General features: G+C 36.6%; 1 protein-coding gene across 1 annotated transcript in view; it reads left to right on the top strand.

Moving 5' to 3' along the window:
• The window catches only part of PRKN (parkin RBR E3 ubiquitin protein ligase), a 671,877-nt gene that overhangs the window by 100,969 nt on the left and 548,740 nt on the right, over nt 1-22,168 (top strand). Inside the window, exon 2 of the mRNA XM_014875951.2 lies at nt 21,225-21,388. Coding sequence (XP_014731437.2) covers nt 21,225-21,388 — 164 coding nt within the window. The remainder of the gene's footprint in view (nt 1-21,224; nt 21,389-22,168) is intronic.

Genomic DNA, 22,168 nt, shown 5'->3' with positions numbered 1-22,168 from the left:
ACTTGTTATATGATTGCAAGGGCATATAATAATATTTTTTAGCAAGAAAATTATAGGAAAGACACTGCATTAATCAGAAAATAGTATTTCCAGCAAAGAAAAGAGGCAATAAAAAAGTACTGAAACACTCAAATGAGCCTACCCATATATGAAAGTTCAGGCTTATAACAATTAGAAACACAAAGAATATTTGGACTCTTGCTTTAGAGTTGGACATTTAACATCTTTTTGATTTGGTTCAATCCTGGAGGATAGGTCAATAGATGTGTTTATATATCTGTTAATTTGAAACTTTTACATCAAAGTCAGGCCTTTATAAACATGAAATAATTTCTATCTTAAGTAAAGGTCTTCTTACAAGCATTTGTTAAGGAAATTCAGAGGAAGACTATATTGGAGGGAAGGGCAGAGGAATGCAGAGGAGGAATTTATTTTAATTGTGCATAGAGGCAGATTGCTTCTTTCTGTTTAGAACCTTTCTAATTTGTTTTCAGTAAACATCACCACTGGTTTGGTAATGATTGATTTATGTTTATTTAACACACTTCAGCTAAATAATTCCCAAAATGTGTAATGTACCAAGAGATAGAACTAATTGTAGCTAGTTTTAGAAAAAAAAAAGGGCCAGCACTGAATTTTAGTTTTCCATAAGGTGAGCGTGTCACAAACTTCAATTGGATAAGTCATCTCATTTTGTAACATTCTCATGACTTTGTCTTTCTTTTTTTTTTAATAGAAATTATGGTCCACTTGAGTGAAGCTGTAAACTGGGGCACAGAAGTTCTATTTTCACACTGAGTTCAGATAGACTTCCTGAAGGACCATTTATAATCATATAATTTGTCCAATGTTTCTGTTCTTTCTTTGCTACATGAAGTTGGCATTTATACTCTAAAGAAATCATTGTATTTTGTAGGAGTAAAGACTGCTGATAGCTAAGGGCTATACATAAATAGCAGGCTATGCTGGAATGAAAGAAGGAAGGATATTACTAGAAAAAAATATAACTGCACATTTAATTTGTTGCTGGAATACTGTCTAGTACATCCATCTAATAGTAAAATGCTTACCTTAACCCTGGAAATATTTTCCTGGGAAAGGCTCTAGAAAGATCAGCAAGTGCCATCAACTTATTTTGTTGAAGCTTACTAGAGGATTATCTCTCTACTGAACTACATGCTTTGTAAATGTCTTATACCTTTTATTGAATGTTAAGAAAGTAGAATCAGAATAATTTTGTTGTTTTTTAGACTGTGGACAATATCTTGCTAAGCAGCCTGAGGATAGAGGCTGATAAGTTAGGCAGCAGATCCACGGCCACAAGGGTTATCATATGTATATGGATACATTTAGGGAGGTGCCAATAACCCAAACATTGTGGTTTATACCTTAGGGCATTAAGATGAATGAGACCTTGTTGCAGAGTTCACAAGTAATTGCTGTAATGTGTCACATAATCTGAAGATGCTTTGTATAAATAATATCTTAATGTTTTCTCAAGCATTGCTTCCCAGTATGGAGGATGTATGACATATACCTGTGGCCAGACTTAATGGATAAACAGGCATGAGAAAATAGCATGCAGTGTTTCAGGAAATGCTTACTGAGGGTAGGATTGATCTAAGATCAGTTTTTCAAATTGAAAAAATTGAGTCATTTTTGACAGGGCCATTTATCCTACCAGTTTATCTCCATTGACTACAGATGTAGCCTGGGTGACTGCTGTGTCCGTGATAGTTTATATGTATCAAATACTCTCCAGGACAAATAATTAGAGTTTTACATGGCTAAAACTAATCAACGACTTAGGACCTCATCAGCTGTCTCTTTTGCCAATAATTTTTCTACTGCTAATGCAATTTACTGTAATGTGTACCTATGCCTTTTAAGTGGTCCAAGGTCATCAAAACTGATTCATCATTGTCAACTTCCATGTAACTTTGAAGTCTGTAATTTTTATTTCAGATCTGAGGAAGAGCCTTCAAGCCTGTCTCCTCTTTATCTCTTTATAGCAGCCTTTAGGCATCCTGTCTTCTTAGAACTATGTCACAATCACATATTTGGACTAAGTACAACAGCACTGCTGTTATGGGGCCAACCAGTTCATATCCCTATCTGTATAGGGAGACGGATGCTTTGTTGTTCTGAAAGAGAATCTGGAGAAAACTAATTCTGGTTGCATGTTTCAATTTTAAATAGGTAAAATGATACAAATCCAGTAACAAAATACTATATATTTTAGTAGTAAACTTAGTTTCTACACCATTTAAGGACAGTAATTTTCCAGAGCACATGTTGATTTTTAGAGTGCTCAAAAATACCTGTTAGAACATCTCAGTTTAACTGTGGTGTCACTCCACTAATTCAAACTCATAAAATATGCAGTGTTTACCTGCAGCAGTAATTGCATATAAAAATTTACATCAGCTGCATCCTATACGTACACACTACTCACCTGAAAATACATATTATATCTCTGGTCAGATGTTAATTATGCATTTTTCTTCTTTTATTATATACATTTTTCATATGAAAAAACTTTAAAGCTTGGCTTTTGGGTAAATTTATGTAGTCACATGGATGATGATTTTTGAATGTACATTATTTACTGCATAGACCTGCTAGACTGCTTCACTGAATAAATAGAAGTCTTGGCAAAGTCAACAATTTTGCAAATACATGTTATTTACATAATCCTTTTCACAGAAGTATGAACAGTATTTCCAAGATCTGTTTGTGAACAGTGTTAATTAGAAAGGCAATTTATCTTCTAATGGACCCTAAAAGTGATTATGGTTGCCTCAGTTGCACTTTCTTTGTTTACAGATTGTGGCTCAAGAGATTTTTGGGAGTACCTCTTTTGTCAGTCTAGGTGTAGTGCTTAAATTCCATGCATTTTGAGCACTTACAGTCCTTGCATGTTGTTTCTTAGGATGATAAATCATGTTTCCTACACCGTAAAGATATGTATTACATTAGCTTCAATATCAAAGAAATTATGGGTTACATATGTTGTGAAAATGAAAGCACTACTTCCCGTTCTCCTTATTTTTCTTCAACTTTTTTCTGTGAAAATGTGGATGTTAAACCTCAAACTTCTGGAAAACAGTTATATCTCCCAAAATGCAGATTTATGTATTTCAACTGCTGATTAATGAAGCCATGATATCTGTGACTAAAGTCAGACTCTTTGATATGATAATTTTGATGAAGCAGTATTCATGTAAGCTTTTGGGGGTATTCTTCTTTGTCATGCAGTCTTTGTTCTGCCTCGCACCACATTGATGAAAGTCAAAGCTGAAAACTACTGTATTTATTTAATGTACTGAATATGCAATTTATATTCTTAGGCTTGGATAGGGTTTAGTGTTAACAAAATACCCAACCAACCAACCAACCAACCAACCAAAAAAAACCAACAGAAGAAAAGAAAAAAAAAACAAAACAAAACAACAAAATGGGTGTCATTTTCTTGTGCCCGGTATTTGGATCTGCTTTGAGAAAGGATAACTTGCTTCAAAGGTTCTGGTTTTGCCTTGCTTTCCCCAAGGCAGCTGCTTGTGCTCCCTAGCAGGAGTCAGTAGATAGTGAAGAGTGAGGCCTGAACAAGTTGTCTTCATATTTATGCAGATTGCCTAAGGAAAAACTCACAGTGATTGCTGTCACCCTGTTGTTTTCTGAGAGAATGATCGTTCTGACAGAGACAATTGCTGCCCCAACATTTCTGTTAACAGGAAGATTGATTCTACCTTTAGGCATTATTTTGAGGTCCCAGTGGAGCTCGTAACGCTATTTTGTTTCCCTTGTACATGCTTCTCTTCTTTCATGCTTGGCATTAGTAAACATATTTCAAAGCACAGGATTAAAATTGTAGACAAAGGATGTTGCTGGGTACTGTATTCAGATTGACCTTACTCAGAGACCAGTGTGTGGATATAGTTTCAGAGAAAGGCTGTACAGAATAAATATTGGAGGTGACCTTCAAGAGGGATCTGGTGCTGAAATGTTGTTACCATCACAGTGTGTATTATCAGAAGGACAATATGTGTTTTTAATTAGGGAAAATTGTAGGATGGGATTTTTTTAGTATGTGGTTGATTGGTCGGTTTTTTTTATAATAGAGCTTCAATTCCCCTTCCCAAGGATATATATTAGTCCTAAAATAATCAGAATGCTGCGAATGATTTGGTATGACAGCTGAAGAAAACATCTGTAATCCCTTCTGACAACATAAGTTATTTAGTATTTTTAAAGTTAATTCAATATTTCTGAATGTAATCATATTCAGAAATTACTAGCACAAAACAAATCTATTATTGAAGAATTGCACTTATTATTTATTGTATTTAGCCTCCCCACAGTACAGGTTTTAGGGTTTTGTAAAAGAAGCTGGGTATTAATGCCAGAGGCCAACAGATAATGAGATGACTTATCCCTCAGCTAGAAGGGGCTATTAGAAAAATTATTTTTTAAGATGTCAAATGCATTATATATGTAGATAAAATTAACAGAAATATAGCATGTCATTTCCCCTATGTTATTTTTGTATTGCTGTGATTTGTTTCTGCGAACAATAGAAAAAAACCACAGTTATTCCCTGAGTTGTGACAGGATGATTGAGAGCTGGTTGAGCATCCACCTCCTTGAATAGGTCTGTGTTGTCACCAAATGTATGCTCCTGTAATCTGCAAACCAAATGTAAGACAGTAAAATTTATTCAAGCAAGAAATACAAATTTACCTCTCTCTGATCAGATTCCAACCAATTCATCACTTTAATGTATGCTTTGCCTCAGCATAAAAGCCTGCTTAAAGGGCTTTAACTTACTCTGATATGACATGTTGAACAAAGTAACACTATTTAGGGAACAAGACCTGTTGCAGTTATCACCACTGTTAACTTGATGAATTCTAATACTGAATATAATTTACTGAAAATGACCTGTTGAAGTATCACCTGTGCAGTGAGGAGGCAGGGGAGAGTAAATTCCCCTCATAACACAGCGGCAGAACCAAATGAAGGTCACAGGGTCACATTTCAATACTGAGCTTGTTTTCACTGGTGTTATCTCTGGCGTATGAACTTCTGACTTTGTTATTTTGTATGTTAGGTATATTGATTAGCAAAGGTTTTGTTAGTTCACACTGCTGGGAAAACACAGTGAGGCACCCCTTGTGTCTTATTTGCTGTAATAAGAATTGTCCTTTAGACACAGTTTGTTATTGTCTGTTTCTCCCTGCTGGATCGTAGTCTTCTAGATCTTCAAAATTGGTTCAGTATGAGTAAATAAGTTGGTATTTTATGTCAAGCATCAGAGAATATTCCTTTTGGAGCCCAATTGTATGATGTTGCATGTACAATACATGTAAATCAGAATTCCAGGATAAATTATGCTTTGCAGAATTCACCAGTTTCTATATATAGTTGAATCACAATGTGAATGTGATTCCTACTGCCAGTCTATATAATGTTCTCATTGTTGTAACACTGGGTGTCACCAGGATAGAAGACATGGAGTGTGAAGTCAGCTCAAGCCCATTGGTATCCAAAGCTCTTTTTGTTCGTAGCTGTGTTATTTAATACTCTGTGTTGGTGAAAGTGTGAATACACCCCCAGTGCTAGCCCAGCACGTTCTGGAAGACATTTAGTCTCTTTGGATTAATTTAGGGATGAACATTGGTTGGTTCATTTAATAACAACAACCAGTTGCTGACCCACTAAGCTGATATATTTATCTAGATCCAAGTCCCCCTGGAGGCCTGTTTGTATGAAGCCAAGTTCAGCTGTTTTTGTAGCAATTGTCACCAGTGACTGACTCCCTAGATCCTACCCCGAGCCTTGGAAGCACACTGCCCTTGGCCATCTTCTCTCAGATGTCTTCCATTGTAGGGCTTCAGTGGTTGATCACAGTTCCTCAAAACAATGCACCATGATAATTTAACATCTGTCCACAACCTTAGGCAAGTCTTACTGGGTTCTTTGCAAGACATTCTTCTTTCTACAAGTAAGTCAAGCTGTATCCCTAGTGCAGCTAGAGTTCTCAGCACACATAAATACAACACAGGTATCTCGTGTAGGGAATTACAGTGATAGTTCACTAGATAAAAAACTTCTCTCAAGCTGGTCCGAATTCTTAGGATTACAGAAAGTAAGTCTAAGATCAGAAGAAAAAAAGATGGTGATTTTTTTAGATAAATATTATACTCAAGGAAATAAAAAATTAATAACATAATCATAATTGAATAAAAATTGAACCTCTGGAAAACTACTAAAGTGTCCTGCTGTTGGACTACAGCAAACCCAGCACAGCCTCCATGTCTGTCTCTCTAGCATATAGAAGGAATCTTGTGGCTCTTGATGCCCTGGTATTCTTAGAGGGTGGTTCATGGGGTCAGGATTGTTGATGATGTATCAGCTGTATTGCTTTTGGCTTCAGTTTTAAAATAAAATTATTTCTCACATAATTTTTCTATCATATACTGGTTCTTAGGCTGTGCAGTAAAATCGAGATTTAATGGAAATGTCAAAATGATCCAAACATTTTTCTCTTTGTATTACTTAGTGTCATATAAATATTTAGTACTGGTGATTTAGTGAACTGCATATGAGGCTAGACTAATCTGGTCTCTCTCCATATCACCCAAAAGTCTTCAGGAAAATTTAGCGTTAGGATTTTAGCCTTGGGTGTTCCATCTTGCTCTACACAACTGCTGGTGTTGCTCCCAACACCAAGTGAGGAGTGGTTCAGCAATCCTTTAACTGTTAGGTCTAGATTTGATGCAGTCACACTGAGTGTTACCAAAAACGAGTGCCCAGGTCTTCTTCAGCTGTCATCAGTGTACAACAAGGAAGCCAGTCCACATATATGATGTGATAAGCTTTGCAGCTGAATTATGAATGGGAAGTTTTTTAAATCCAGAAAACAAGGCTTTCTCAGCTCTTTTTGTAGTGATCGTTTTCACTTTCAGCCTTTCTCAGTATAATCAGACCCTTGAAACTTTCCCATTTGTTAGGAACATATATATGCATGCAGAGTGAGCATGTTATATGTGTATATGTTATATACAGTGCATGTATATAAAGGCAATGTTTGCATATGGGTAAATGACTCCTAAAAGAACTATTAGATGATCTTTGCTCAGTATTTAACCGTTTCTAATGTGCTTCACCTAAGCTCATGCATTTTTAGGAGGGCTATTCAAGCAATGTTGAGTGTTTCAGAATAATATTTGTATCAATGTCCTTATGTCCTTGACTTAATTTAGGATTCCTGCAAGTTTTGAGAGATTAATTTTATTCAGTGCTTTGGCCAATGATACAGGCTTATTTTGTAGAACTACATTTTTAGCTTTTTATTGCTTTATACAACTTGAATTACTTTGTGATTTTTTTATGAAATGGATATCTGCATCTTGTAAATTTAGTACTGACTATTCCCTATGCAACTTTTGTATGACAAATTTATATCAATATTTAACCTTGTAAAATATATGACCTGTGGTAGGGAATGGAAGTGTTTTAGCAGGTTCACAGTGAAAAGCTGGCTCAGTTTTGCATATTGTCTTCCACTGAACTGATTCCAGTCTCTTACCTGTGCTATTATTTTATTTTCCTTCTATTCTTTGTTCTTGAAAAATAATAATATACACTATTCATTGAATAGCTAAGAAAAGCTAAGAAAAATGTTGGGATGTATCCTTTTCTACAGATACTGTCCTGTATCCTTAGTTATAGTGTGAGTTAGGGGTTCTTTCCAAGCTTCTATTTTGATGCAGCTTAGAGTAAAGACAAACTTCATGCTGCTTCAGGAGTTACCTACATTACACAAGAAGATGGAGACTACTCATTTTTTTTCTCCAAATAATGCACTGACTCTAGGTCCTCTATAGCACCATCACAAGCTTGGAGATGACACCAAGCCTAGTGGTGTCACACCTGAAGGATGAGGATGCTGTACAGAGGGATCTGGACAAGCTGGAGAAATGTGGGCTCTTGGTAACTTTTTGCTGTTTAATAAGACCCAGGTCAAGGTGCTATACCTGGGCTGGGCCAACCCTTGGTATCAACAGAGGCTGGGGGATGAACAGATGGAGAGCAGTCCTGGGGAGAAGGACTTGGGGATGCTGGTGCAAGGAAGGCTGGACATGACCCAGCAATGGGCACTTGCAGCCCAGAAAGTCACTTGTATCCTGGTCTGCATCCAGAGCAGTGTGGCCAGCAGGCTGAGGGAGGGAACTCTGCTCCTCTGCCCTGGTGAGATCCCACCTGTAGTGCTGCATCCAGCTCTGGAGTCCCCAGCACATCAGCCTATTGGAGTGAGTCCAGAAAGAGGGGCACCAAGGTGATTAGAGGGATGGAGCAGCTCTCCTGTGAGAAAAGTCAGATAGCATTTGATTTTTTCAGTCTGGAGAAGAGAAGACTTTATGGTGACCTAATTGTAATCTTTTGGTACCTGAAGGGAGCCTACAACACACGTGAGGAGAGACATTTTACTAGGGCATATAGTGACAGAGCAAGGAGGAATGGCCTTACAATGGGAGTAGGTTTGGATTAGATGTTAAAAATAATTTTTTTACTGCAGGGGTGGTGAGACACTGGAATAGGTTGTCCAGAGAAGCTGTGGAGGGCCAGGCTGGATGGGGCTCTGAGCAACCTGATCTAGTGGCAGGTGTCCCTGCCCATGGCAGGAGGGTTAGAACTAAATGATCTTTAAGATCCTTTCCAACTCAATTCATTTTTGATTCTATGATTCTAATTCTGGAAAGGCCTTTTCTTCATTGTCTGATCTATTTCTTTTCTGCTTCCAATTTTTTCTCTCTGAACTTCATTCTGTTTCTTTTGCATTGTTCTGTTTTGCTTGTGAAAGCCAGAAACTTCCAGGATTCTAGTTCTTCTTGCCTCTTACTAGGCCAGTAAGACTTGGGAATAAAAAGCACATTAAAAATCTGCCTTCAAAAAAGCTGGATGCTGGGGAAGGTTAACACTCCCTTTTAAATCTGATTTAATACAATTCTTTGTTTCTCTGCTTATTGTAAATAATATCCCTATAGAAGTTGTTTATCATGGCAAGGAAACAGTTTCAGTAACACAGTGTAACAGTTAATTGCTGTTGCTGTTTCAGCCACATTAATCACACAAAAAAATCTTCCTTGGGATGCACTGTTAATAACAGTATCTTTGGAAAATTTAAAGAAACCTCCCCATAAAAATGACCTGTGTTAATTCTCTGGAAATCATGAGGCATGTGCTAGGTCTTCAAGGGTTTTTCAAGTAAGAAAGTAAGGATTTCATCTATGTGATGATAAATATTTGCCATTTTGCAATTACCAGCATATGTGTATTGTAAATGTATAATATTTCAAAGTCTTTGGAATATATTTTTGTTACTAATGTATCTTTCTTCTTCCATAATGAGTACAATTTTTTCTTATCAGAGAATTATTAACTGCTCAGTTGTGATCCAGCTGTATAATTTATTATAATTTATCATTCATTGGAGGGAAGAGAACCTAAAGAAAAGCACTATGTTTTTTTGTAGAGGATAATCATTTATAAGAATAAACATGTCCAAATTTTACTCCTCTTGTCTACAATGAGGATTACAAAAACATTGTCACTCATTTATATCTAATGTCTTACATACACAGTTTAAAACAGCAATTTTTGTTCATAATTCTTATTCTTCTTATACTAATTGAATTTTTCTGCTAAGTTTGTCCAAATACCTTTCTAAATATCTGATCAAATTAGCTATTTCTGTAAATTTTTGGCCTTTTAGCTTTTTCTGTGAATTTTTGGCCTTTTAGCTTTCTATGGTATTTCATTTTTAATTTCAGTCACTATTCAGAGCTCCCACATGCCATTACAAAGGTGTGGTTTCAGTTGGATGATTGGCTTAAAATATGTAATGGCATTATTTAAATAAATCTTGTTCTGATTTTATTCTTGTCTCACATTTATCACTTGCCTAAGCTGACACAATTAGGTTCATAAGGTGTTAAAATTGTGTTACTGGATGGACATGTTTGCATTATACATCACAATAATTTTATTCCTAATCATTGTACAAAAAAAGTTAAATGTCTTATTCAGCTCAGTGAGGTTATTTGCATACAGAATTATTAATACTCTTAAATTTATATACTGATAAAGTCTGTGTATGGAGCATATGCTGTGAAAAAAATTACCTATTTACAGGTGCTGATGCCCATACCATTCTAATTAGGGTGTGAGGGAAAACTGTGATCAGAATTTGGCAGACTTCCACTGTATCTGAAAACACCACACAGTTTGTAATGCCAATATACTGTAAAGGAACATTATGTGTTAAAATCCTTTTAGTTCTTTTCTAAAAGGCTCATCTAAAGTATACTGTACTCAGACTCAGCATTTCTGATGTCTGCTTCCACCATCTGCTTTTGCAGAACTATTTTTACCTTAACAACTATCAGTGGCTGCCACTGAGTGGCCCTTTGATGTGCAGTCAATCACAGACAAGAATAAAATTGCATAATAGACTGTAATTTCCTGTCTGATCATAAGCTCTGCTTTTTGTGCTGGGCGATTTCCTTCAAACTAATTGACAAATGCACTGGCACAGGGAGTGATGGGCTGCAGCTGCCTGCAGTTTGTCAGCAAGAGAGAAGGAAAGGAAATCTTGAGAAGTATTGAGGTGTTCGTGACATTGAGATGGATCTTCTTCTGGGAATATTCATAGTTAGAATGAAGAACTTGTATTTCGTTTCAGCAAAGAAGACTGTCCATTATTCAGACTTTAAAATATGTTTTGAAAAGAGAAAATCACATGGAAAACTAAGTTGCTCTTTAGCATCATTCCTCCTACCAAGTGACAATGGAAACAGAGCACACAGCCCAAAATAATTACCTAATACTGGTCTACCACATTTTCTTCCACAAGCTGAAATAATTTGTTAGCACAGTCAGCCTTTAAAACCAAAGTTAAGAACAACTCTTCTCTTTTAAACTGTATTGCACCACACATGCCTCACAGATACGATGGTGCATTTTTGTCTTCCGCCCACCATTATAAGGTGTGCCAACCAGCATTTTTGCAAGAGAATTTGTGGAACTGTGCTATGGAGATACGTTTTGGCAGGAGTGACCCGTTCACAAAGACTGGATGTTAGGTGCAGTCTGTACTAGCAGCCTCTCACAAAGCTTCAGCTTTCCGGTGAAAAATAGCCCGTGTATAGAGAATTACATGTAATCAAATGTAGATTTATTTTCTCCTTATTCAGAAATTTTAACTTCATGCCTTGCTCAGAATTCTTTGAATTTGCATTCTGAGTTCCTGGGAAAATTTTTTGAGGGTAAGGTGTTAATTTGGATCTAATGAAATGAATATTTTAATTTAAAAAACTGTTTTAAAACAAGCAAGAAGGAGCAGATTCATCCTGTCATCATCAATTCAGCATTATTTCACATTTTAATTTATGTGTATCTTGCTTTTGACATAGCAAATCTTTCGAATAATTTTCTTTATTTGGCATGCTCAAAATTATCAATGCCCAGAAAATTTTTGGCTTCAGTATATTTGGCAGGGGAAACTGCTCTTCCAGGGGAATTATGATCTAACTAGGTAAATAGTTTTTGTATTCTGATGTTTAAGACATTTTGATCTATCATGACAAGAAGCTAAAACTTCAGCTTATGAAGCTTCCATTTTTAAATTTATGGAATTACTTTATATAGATATCTTAGTTTTTAATTTTAAAAAACCCAACAACTTATAGTTTCTTAGTTTGTATCATCTATGGACCTAGATGTAACCAAGAGAGAAATCATGATGTTATCTTCCTCAAAGTTGCTGATGTGTTGGACAGTGGAGGTAAATCCAGCAAAACAGATTGGCAGAGAATTGGTAAAATAGTGAGAAATTTATTCAGTACACACAACAGAGCTCCACATGGACTTCTGTATTTGCTGAGCTTATGTATAATTTATACATGCATTCAGTCTGCTTAGTTTAATAAAACCCAAACAACAAAACAGAAGCAAAGTTGCTTGCATATGAAATGTCTCACAATTTTCCTCCCATCATATTCAATTGGTATACTGTGTACATCACCATTTTTCAGTATCTTGAGAGACCTCCTACTGTATTTTGGCATTTCATTATTTGGGGTTTTTAACTTTTCATTTTTGTAATAGTATTTGAGTCAGGTGCCCAGTAAGCATTTTTGTGAATTGAAGCCCATGCTCAGCATGCTCATGTCTACATCTGCTCAGTGAATGGGATTTGACTCTGTACTGAAATAATAGAATCTGAGTTGAAGGGTTTAAATATATATATATAAAATAGATTTAATATATTGAAGGGGAGATTGTAAATGACTATATTGTGTAAATTATAAACAGGCCAAATAAATTTCTGTGTGTGTGTGTTCAGACAGAATAGTGAGTTTTTAGGATTCCTTTGTGACTCTGAGATATTTGGAATTATGTTTCTCTTTTCCTGCTAACTAGCAGTTTTATAGTAGGAATGTCAGACTATTTTTGGCAGTCAGTTTGGGCCATATGCTTTTTCCTCTCAAAAGTGGCTGCTGTGTATTTTGTTGTGTCAAGGGCTTAGAGGTGCTTGTTATTTGGCTGTGAGATAGATAGGAAAAGTAGATGTTAAAAAAAAACCAACCCCAAACAAGGATGGGAAGAGTTTTGAAAAGCTCGAGGGAGAAAAATTATCTTCTATATATGGTAAATCTTCAAGTTTAGGTACAAGAACTTCTATTTTTACAAGTTCAGAAGAAAAGCTGGGTATGCATTCCTATGACACAATTGTAAGTATCTTTGGCTATCCATCATTTTGCAGTTCTCTTTTGATTTATGGGGTTAAATTGTGCTGCCAGCTAAGATAGTTTTACAAATGCTAGTGTAATTACTTATGATATTTAACTCATCTTTACATTACATCCTTAAGAGATGTAATTTTGCCTTAAGCATTTAATTTGAACTTATCAGGGTCGACTCCAAGGTGCTGCAGGCAGGGACTGTGACCCCAGGGCCCTGGGCACAGTGCAGAGCCCCTGGGGAAGCCAGGCAGGGACAGTCAGGGCTGGTGGTGTCCCCAGTGCCCTCCCTGGTAGTGTCTCTTCAGGCTGCTCTGCCACTGCCATCGTTTTACTTGTGAGAAAGAGGCTTTGGGGGAGGAAAAATGGTGCCCACAGTTTGAAAGGAGTACGGTGAGGTTAGCATTTAAAAGTGAAGGGCAGGGATTGGACTGTCCCAGAACATCAAAACTTATTTTTCTGCTAGCCAAGAACTATTTATCAGTAAATTGGTAAAATGGAAAGATAGTTAAGAAAAAGAGGTGACAGAACATAGCCTTAAAATTAAGGTTTTGATAAAGAAAATCCATTTCATTGACCTATCATGCTTTTTAAAACAAATCAGGACATGATTGCAATGATATTGGGATCCCCTCTAACGGAATGAGTAAAAGCAAAGAAATATGGACATTCAAAAGCTGATACTAGGTCTGCAAACACCAAGGAAAGAAGCCTTATTAGTTTTCTGTTCTCCAGAGCAGCCAGCCTCATCCTCTCCCTTCAAGCAAAGCATTTGCTGTACAGCATCCAGCCATGTAGAAGTTGTACAGCCCACTGTCCTGGGCTTAGCAGGGCTGTAACAATGTTTATTCCTTGGAGTTTTGGCTTGATGGTTTTTGTCGTAGTTCTTGTAAAAATGAAATAAAGTGAAACCAAAGGTTTCCATGGCAGTAGGTGGGTACATAGATACGCTTTCTCTGGGACTTTTGGTTTTTTGTTATGTGAGGAACTAATCTGTTTCTACATACCCATTCCAATGATGTATATGCCATTTTAATCCACATTATAATGTGGATTTTATACATTTTTATGCTTGTTTTGTTCTATACTGAGCATCTAACATACTTCACAAAGTGAGAAATCTCCTTCCTTAGTTGAGTGTGACTGCTGCCATGTTTATCATACATTTGTTTGACTGGAACTTCAGCTGTCCATCAATGCTTCAGTATTTAGATGGTACAAGAAAAATATATCAAATTTCATGTGGAACTGCACATAAGTGTAACTTTTAAAATAATGGAATCTCCCTACTGAAGTCTTCTCCTTGACAGTTCCCTTTACAGTCTTAAAGCTATTGCAGTCTATCCTACTTCAGATTTTCTGACCTTCTTATGAATTTCATTGAACTCATGCTGTCTTTGCAAAAATATTGACTCATTCTTTCACAGGACAGGGGTAATTTAAAAGCTGCAAGAGTATACATTTTATTTTTAAGTATAATACTTCCTATTAATACAGAAAGCTGTAGCATATGGCTTGAAATATGTGGAATTGTAAGACTCTTATCCATATCCAAGCACATTAAAGAACAGTGTGCATCTCTTTAAAATGAAACATGAATTTAGGTTGAGTCTATATCAAAGAAGTTCATGGCAGCTTGGTGCTGACATAAGCAGCCAGTAAATCAGGGCAAAAATAGCTAGGAAAATAGCATTTTTAAAGAGACTTATAAAGGAAATGCCGACATAATTGTAGCGTTGACTTAGCTAGCTATGCATTCCTCCAACTTAAAGAGAATAGTAAAACTGAGTGAATTAATCATAGGAAATAATTTGCTGGACAAATTTAGCATATGTCTTGGATTAAAAGGCATACTTCCTAGAACAAAATTAGGTTACTGTGAGAATTGCTGAGTTTAAAAATTGCCTCACTGCAATAGAAGAAAGGAACTGCATGTGCACACATAGCTCTGGAGGAAAAAAGAGACTAGTGCTGAGCTCTTGTCTTTTCTTTTTGCCTCTGTTCTTGGTTTGGATTACTTGGTAGCATGAAGAGTCAGGAGTAAACTGTTAACCTGCCTGCTTATTACTCAGTATTTTATTCTATTGGAGTATGTGTATGGAAATACAAACCCAGGACACCTACAGAAGAGCACTTTTCTTCAGAAGAGATTGTTAAATCCCTGTAATAAAAAGCTGTAAATGTATTATTGTCTTCAGCAGCAGCCATAAGCAGAGACCCTTCTGAAGACCATTGGGCAGGCATAGATGATATTTCTCCCTGATGTCCTTCCAACTATTTTTAACTCAAATGACAGCTTTAAAATGTATTTTAATAAAAATGAGGGTGGAAAGATTTTGTGTTGATGGTATCTGTTATTTTTTACTTTCCTTGTATTTGTATGTTCCTCTTTGGCTCAGCATATGACTGAAAGGTGTTGCTTTTCTGAGCTCAAAACCTACATATAAACTATTTATTACATACTTGTGTATATTATTCTTTTGTTTCCAGTATAGAGATTACTGAGCTGCCTCAAACTGCCTATTCCTTTTCTCCCCTTGAGCCAAATTCAGACATCGTGCATCTACCACTTCTCTGGCAGAGTTTTCCAGAAGGCCTGCTGCTAGTAGTGTGGGCAAACGTACTGCTTTTGCCTCTTTTGAGTGTGGCTCATATAAATTTAATATGATGCCCCTTAAATCTTGTGATAGAGATGAATCTCCTGTCCTTACTCACCCTTTCTGTGCTGCTCATGACTTTGTAGAAAACTGTCATCTGGTACTTATTTAGAATTTATGAGTAAGAATGTCTTTTTAATTTTAAAGTAAATAAAAGAATCAGAAATCTCAATCTTAAAATTTGAGTTAAAGATCAAGGAACACATTTTTACTATATTCATTTGGTATTAGCCAGTGCTAAAGATGTTTTCCTGAGAGTCTATTCCTTTCACCAAGGATGAGGTTTTATAGATGTTGTTTATTTTAGATTACTACATTGCTCTGTGTGACTACATCATAAAATCATTCGTTAGGTGAAGGTAATTTACAAATGATCAGAAGCAACCAAATTACTCCAGCTTAATGAGTTGCCACTTATTGCCTGTGTAGGCTCTTTTTCTGCTGCGGCTGTGAAGTTGGCTTACATTAATGTACATTAATTTTATTTCACAAATGCAGTGATGGAAGAGACCTAATCCTTCCAGTTACCATGGCTCAGCAGTGAGTGGTAATGCATTAATTCAGGGTTAACTTCATTGCACATACCTATCGCTCTGGCCCTGGTGCAAAACACACACCAGGGTATTTTTCCAGGAAAATGTCATACCAGTGCATCGATAGCTGCAATGACAACCCACTCATCTTGAGGTAGTGTTCAAGCTGTTGATTTTTAGCCATACAGACTGAAATGTGTGAAATCATTTATTTCTGAGACACTATCTCCCTCCTTGTGTAAACAGCAGAGGTTTTGTAGTTGGATTTCCTTCCCTAAAGAAAGGAACTTTTTGCAGAATGTTCAATGCAAGGGCATCAAGATTCGGGGTCCTGCTATCTCAACTTGGCTCCAAACCGTCAGATTTTGGCAACTTTTTGATGAAAAGACATCTTTTTTCTTGATGTCTTTTGATGAAAAGGCATCTCTTTGAGAGTTTTCTTGGAGAGTGCTAAGGGTATTTTTGCTAATTGAGGAAAGAGATACATGAATTGCTATGGGATTGGTTATTCCAATGGCTATGAGTTTTTATCACGTATTTCTGTCAAGGAAAAAATCAGGCAAGGCCATTGGCCAGAGCTTTGTGGCAGTGATAGCCTCCAAACTGAGATTTGATGTAGTGGAAATAGGGTAGAAACTAAAGTAGAAGATGACTGAACCACCCTGCTCTCCAGTGCTTTTGAGAACTAAAGGTGTTGGGAAGGTCTCCTTGTCCAGTGCAGAACCTAAATGTACAGATATGTGATGCAAATCACTTCCAGGCTGCTTAAGTTGCTGTGGAAAGTCAAAGTTCAAAGAACTGTGCACTAAGTTGTTTAACCATTTCATTGGACTTTCATTAACATTTACTGACTGGTTGAGTAATACAAGCCTGACACAACTCTGAGTTACTCCTTTCCCGTCCTGACCTCATCTTGCAGAGTCTCTTTAACCCATATTTTTCCATGTTTTGTTTCTGTTTAATCTTTTGCTTTACTTTCCTTTTTTTTTAAGTTCATCCAGCACCAGGAAATAACAATAAATAGTTGTGGAATAAGATTTAGTGCCATCCCGTTATCTTGTGCTCTGCTGCTAATTTCCCACTCTGCATATATCTTACAGTTGCATTTCTACAATTTAGATTGTAGAAATTCCAGGCAGCAACTGGTATTGACTGGGGTTTATAAAGTGTCCACAAATGTATCTAATACTAATTGAGTCTAAAGATTAAAAGAGACTAGAACAATATCTTGTATGACTGAAGATGCAGAAGCTCCAGAGATATGAAAAATACGTTTTATATGTTTTTATTTTATTCACTGAAATAAAAAAGATGCTTGGAACAGCTGCCTTCATCCTGTGCCTTGAGAGGTGATACACAGTTGTGTGGTAATAGAGGGACTTCCAGAACATTTCTACACTACTTTATCAGGAGGCAAGGATTTTATGTTGTCTCAATTCCTACCTTCTCTTGCTTTACTTATCCTTTCTGTGAATTTTCCTGCTCTTAATCTGTACTAAGCTGGTTAACTATACTGAATAAATTATTAATCACAGTTTATGAGAAAAAATTAATACTGAAAAGGAAGGGATAATACTTTTAAGTGTGAAGTAGTCTAGATGTAGGTTTTTGAGCTAGGAAGAGTTGTGTTCTCAAGTCATGTGCTGAGGCAAAGAGGATCTGATCATCACAGACAGATATTGTCGCAAGATTTTTATCCCCCCAGTCTTAGTAAAATAACATTTTAAAGGTCTTCTTGCCTGACCTTAGTAGAGAAAGGGCTTTTAAAAATAATTTTTAAAACGTTTCCCATACTTTACACTGTCTTTAGGTTAAACTTTTGTGACATTCTTTTTTTTTTTTTTTGTCCATAGGAAGAATGGATAATTAGATCTTATTGAGATCTTAAATTTTAAATATATGCATTCTTTTGCCACAAATGATACGTTTATAGTATAGCTTTTCTTTGGTGTGCTGCAAAGCAGGATTTTGTGATTCATTACTTTAGGAAGAAAAAGAATTGGCAATTTCATGTCAAAACTAAAAAGGAAATTAGTGTTGTGCATGCAGCAATGTAAAGCTGTCTACAACGTCTTTTCATTCTTGCCATGGTTCTTTCTGTTGCTTTGGTTCTCTGTATCAAGACTCTGCCTTCACAGTTTGTTCACAGGTAAGGCCTAAGCTTCTCCAATATTTTGCATTTATCTTCTCCATTAAGAACTGGAAAACTTGTCAGATAATAACAATGGGGATTAAAGCTTTGGAACTTTTGATATGACTTGCCAAAGAAGACAGGCTGCTGAATCCCAGCAGCCTGATTCTGAATGGGACTCTGGAACCTCTGTTGAGTTTCTGGCAGGGGTTCCTGCCCCCAAGGTTTCTTCCAACCTTCACTGAAATTCTGCAGCTCCTCTACACACCTGCCCCATGTGCTTGTGTCTGAGTAACTCTGTTTATTTCTTTTGGATTTCTGCCAGCAGCTTAGGCCTCAGGTAAATTCTCTTATCTCCTGTTAAGTCAATATTTATTTAAATTCCAGCGGATGAACTTTAAATTCTGACCCTTTTCAACATAGGTACTGTTTAGAAGAGGTCTGGAGTGTCTGCCCAACTTCACCTTTGATCTCTTGAATAACATGTGTTGTTAAGAATATCAGCTAGGTATTGATTATTTATTTATTGAGGTGAAATGTCAAAGAAGAAAATAAGTTTATTTTTCCTAAAAAGACAGCTTGAAATAAGTTTATTTTTCCTAAAAAGACAGCTTGAAATATTATATTAATGAAATTCTAGTTTTATTCCAGACTGAAGGTTTGTATTCAATCTTTTTATGCTTTCGTTTACATTAAAAAGAGTTGTTGGATAGCAGACTATATAATAGAATAAAAGTGCTTAAGGGCAAAATATTTGTGGCTTAGATTTTTCCAGCAAGAAAATTTGGCATTTTAGCATTTTTTTCTGAGTTAGGTCTTCAGGCTTCTGTGCTATGAAGTGCAAAATGATGCACTCACACTCATTTGCCATGTTTGCTTGTGGTAAGAATTGTGATGTAAATTTCTGATATCCCATACACATTGGGAGGAGGACAATATACCTGTTATAACTAAATAAAAATAAAGTTATTTGAGAGAAGGCTTTGAGATTCTTGATGTCAAACTTGACTTACATTTGCAGTAAATATGTTGAGTTTATACTGCCTTTAAAAATAAATACATAAATACCACTGTGCAATTAATTTAAATGGTGCTATTTTTATACTTCTTTTATCAAGCACTTTAATTTTACCACTACGTTTGGTTTGCAGTCACTGCATCTGCTTCAGACTTTTTTTTTCCCATTTCCAAAACCAATAGCATTGGCTTTTGCAAGACTAAAGAGAAAGAGGATTATGTATTAGTTAGGAAGAGCTCTTTGAAGATACACATGTATGTATTTTATGTGTGTATGTGAACATATCTTAAAATATATCTAGATATATATATAGTTACAGTGTAGCATATTTTAATAGTATAATCCCCGTTGATTTAACAATATATTTTGCTACTAGCATGGATAATTTCATTTACAGTTGAGGATTGTGTGTTCCTGGAAAGATGGGAAATGTTCAATTGCCATTGGCTGTAACTACTTTTTGTCATATACAAACCATAATCAAAATAAAATTCAAGTTCCACTGATTTTTCTGAACAGTCTGAATATACAAGTTGCACAGTTATCTCCAGAACACCCTTTAATAGAAATCAAACCCCATAACGAGATGTACTGCAGGAAGCTGCATAGCACACTGAAAGACACCTGCCTAACACTGCATTGTGCAATCTTACCCTGCATTTTAGTACATTGAGAGGGTATTTTCAAGTATAAATCTTAAAATGTTGCCTTTAATTTTATTGGAACACGGCCTTATCCCTTAAAGCCAAATCTGAACTGAAGATGTGAAATTGCAAATACTGGCAACAGTGGTGGCTGAGAAAAACGATGGTAGCAACCACAGCCATATTCAAATGTTCTTAAAGGATCTGACACCTTTGGAGTTGTCTGGTAGATTGTACATTGGAAAAATAATAAAACTCCTATTTTTAGTTTTAAAAATAGTTACTTCTTTAAACTCTATAAGTAGTTTTGGGCTCATGCTTCTATCAGTCAACAAAAATGCAAAGGAGTAACATCTTCAGCTAAAACATTGTAGTGGGAATAGGAAATAAATCTTTAAAAAGACTGGTTGTTGCAGTCAATACCCAGGGAGTTTAGGTGACAGGTATAATTGATATAAATGATTTTTTGTTTTATATTGAATTTTGCTAATTTCTTTGCTTCCTGCCTGTGAAGGTATTGGTAGAAGCAGTTCATTGGGAACATGTCTACTGTACATACAACCTCCATGATTGATATGGATGTTATGAGGTTTTTTTTCTTGTTTCATAAGTCTTGCAGTCATTCCTCTGACCAAGGGCTCAGCGAGCACATTCAGGCTTCTTATGAAAAACAGCTCTGCCAGCTGAATGGCAGGAAGCTTATGAGTTTGTTTGCCAGGCTTCTCTGGGTGTATAAACCAGTTGCTGCAGCTCTAAAAATGATATGACTGGTGCAGTAGTGATTTTCTGCACTGAAGGTGGATGCTGACAGGAGTTATGTACTGCAGATATTTTAGTGAACTCTGGAAAGACTGTGCTGTAATACAACACTCCCAGATACAGAATTCTGTGGTTCTGATTTCTTCTAGAATGTGATTTCCTCTCCATCATTATCTTCGGTAGAATTATATTTGTGGGAAACCAGTCTGTATGACCGTGCTTTACCGTGTAACAAGGAATTGTTTTCCCTTGTTTAATTTAATGTATTTTGGCTCCAGATTATACCTCAGTTTCCTGCATTTATTTGTTATATGTATTGGGGAAGTGGATGAGGGGCACAGAAAGTGCATGTGCCCTGTGCCTGTGAAGATTGGACTGAACTTAAAGTCTATTGTGCCAGGCAGCAACTACTTTGAAAACTGCCTAGCTGGGTTTTTTTTTTATTCTAAATGCTCTATGTAATTTCTAATACTGCCAAAGGGAAACACATGTGTTTTATGTATTGGTCACTAACTATTCCCTGAGGGGGTTAAAAATACCACACTGGACTATTAATAGCTTTTCTCTGAAAATAGTAAATGTTTCCTGTAATTGAAGAGTAAGCCTCTTGCCATCATTGTAGTATAAACATGTTATGAGAAATCCTCGCTTAAAAACATCTTTTGCTCTTGTTCAGTGTTTGTCAGGTTCAACTCCAGCCATGGCTTCCCCGTGGAGGTTGGTTCGGATTCCAGCATCCTCCAGCTGAAGGAGGCAGTTGCCCAGCGACAGGGAGTTCCAGCTGACCAGCTGCGGGTGATTTTTGCAGGGAGGGAGCTCAGCAATGACTTGACACTGCAGGTAAGAATCCCTTGGTAGCTTCTTGCCTGGACTGCTGCCAGCTACACTGCCTCTGCCTCTAATGCTGCCAATCTGATGTTCATGCCTGAGATCTAATAAAATAAATAGTGCCTGGGGATTCCTTGAACTTTACTCCACACTGCTTCATTAATTCTGACCTTCTTAATTATGCATTAAAACAGCAAGCAGGAAGGGTAGGGAAAGAGAGAGAATACGAGAGAGAGAGCTGTGCCTAGTGAATAAATGTTTACTGACTACAGAAGCAAGCCATGCACAATTTCTGTATCTGTTCAATTTCTATCTTACTTATTCCATTTGAATCTTAATGAAGAAGGATGTGAATAAATTGCTCTAAATCAGGCTGCACAGTCATCACATTTTATAGAATTTGTAACCCAATTGTGACCCCTGGAGGATATCTACACGGCTGCTGCTGTGCCGTGTGCTGCTCTGCCTGTACAGGTATGTGATGCTGGAGGGGGTGGTTCCAGATCAGAAAGCCCACAAAAGTGTTCTCCAAACCACTGAACTCATAAATGTGTGAAGCTAAAAGAGGAGCAGGGAGCACAGAAGAGCAGCTATAAGTAGGTATCTGAATTTCAGCTCCTGAAGGTTAGCGAACCGTTCTCTTCAATAAATGCAGAGGGTTGTTCATCTGTAGTGAGCAGTAAGAAGCACTGAAAGATAGGTTCAGCTATCTATCTTTAAACTATTTCATCTTTCTATCTATCAACTGTTTGCAACTGCTACCAGTGCAGCTGCAGTTGCTTTATAAATAGT

Source organism: Sturnus vulgaris, chromosome 3 (genome assembly GCF_052056855.1).
Source record: "Sturnus vulgaris isolate bStuVul1 chromosome 3, bStuVul1.hap1, whole genome shotgun sequence".
Classification (NCBI taxonomy): domain Eukaryota; kingdom Metazoa; phylum Chordata; class Aves; order Passeriformes; family Sturnidae; genus Sturnus; species Sturnus vulgaris.
Note: the sequence above shows the minus strand (reverse complement) of the source record. Positions and strands in the feature narration are given on the sequence as shown.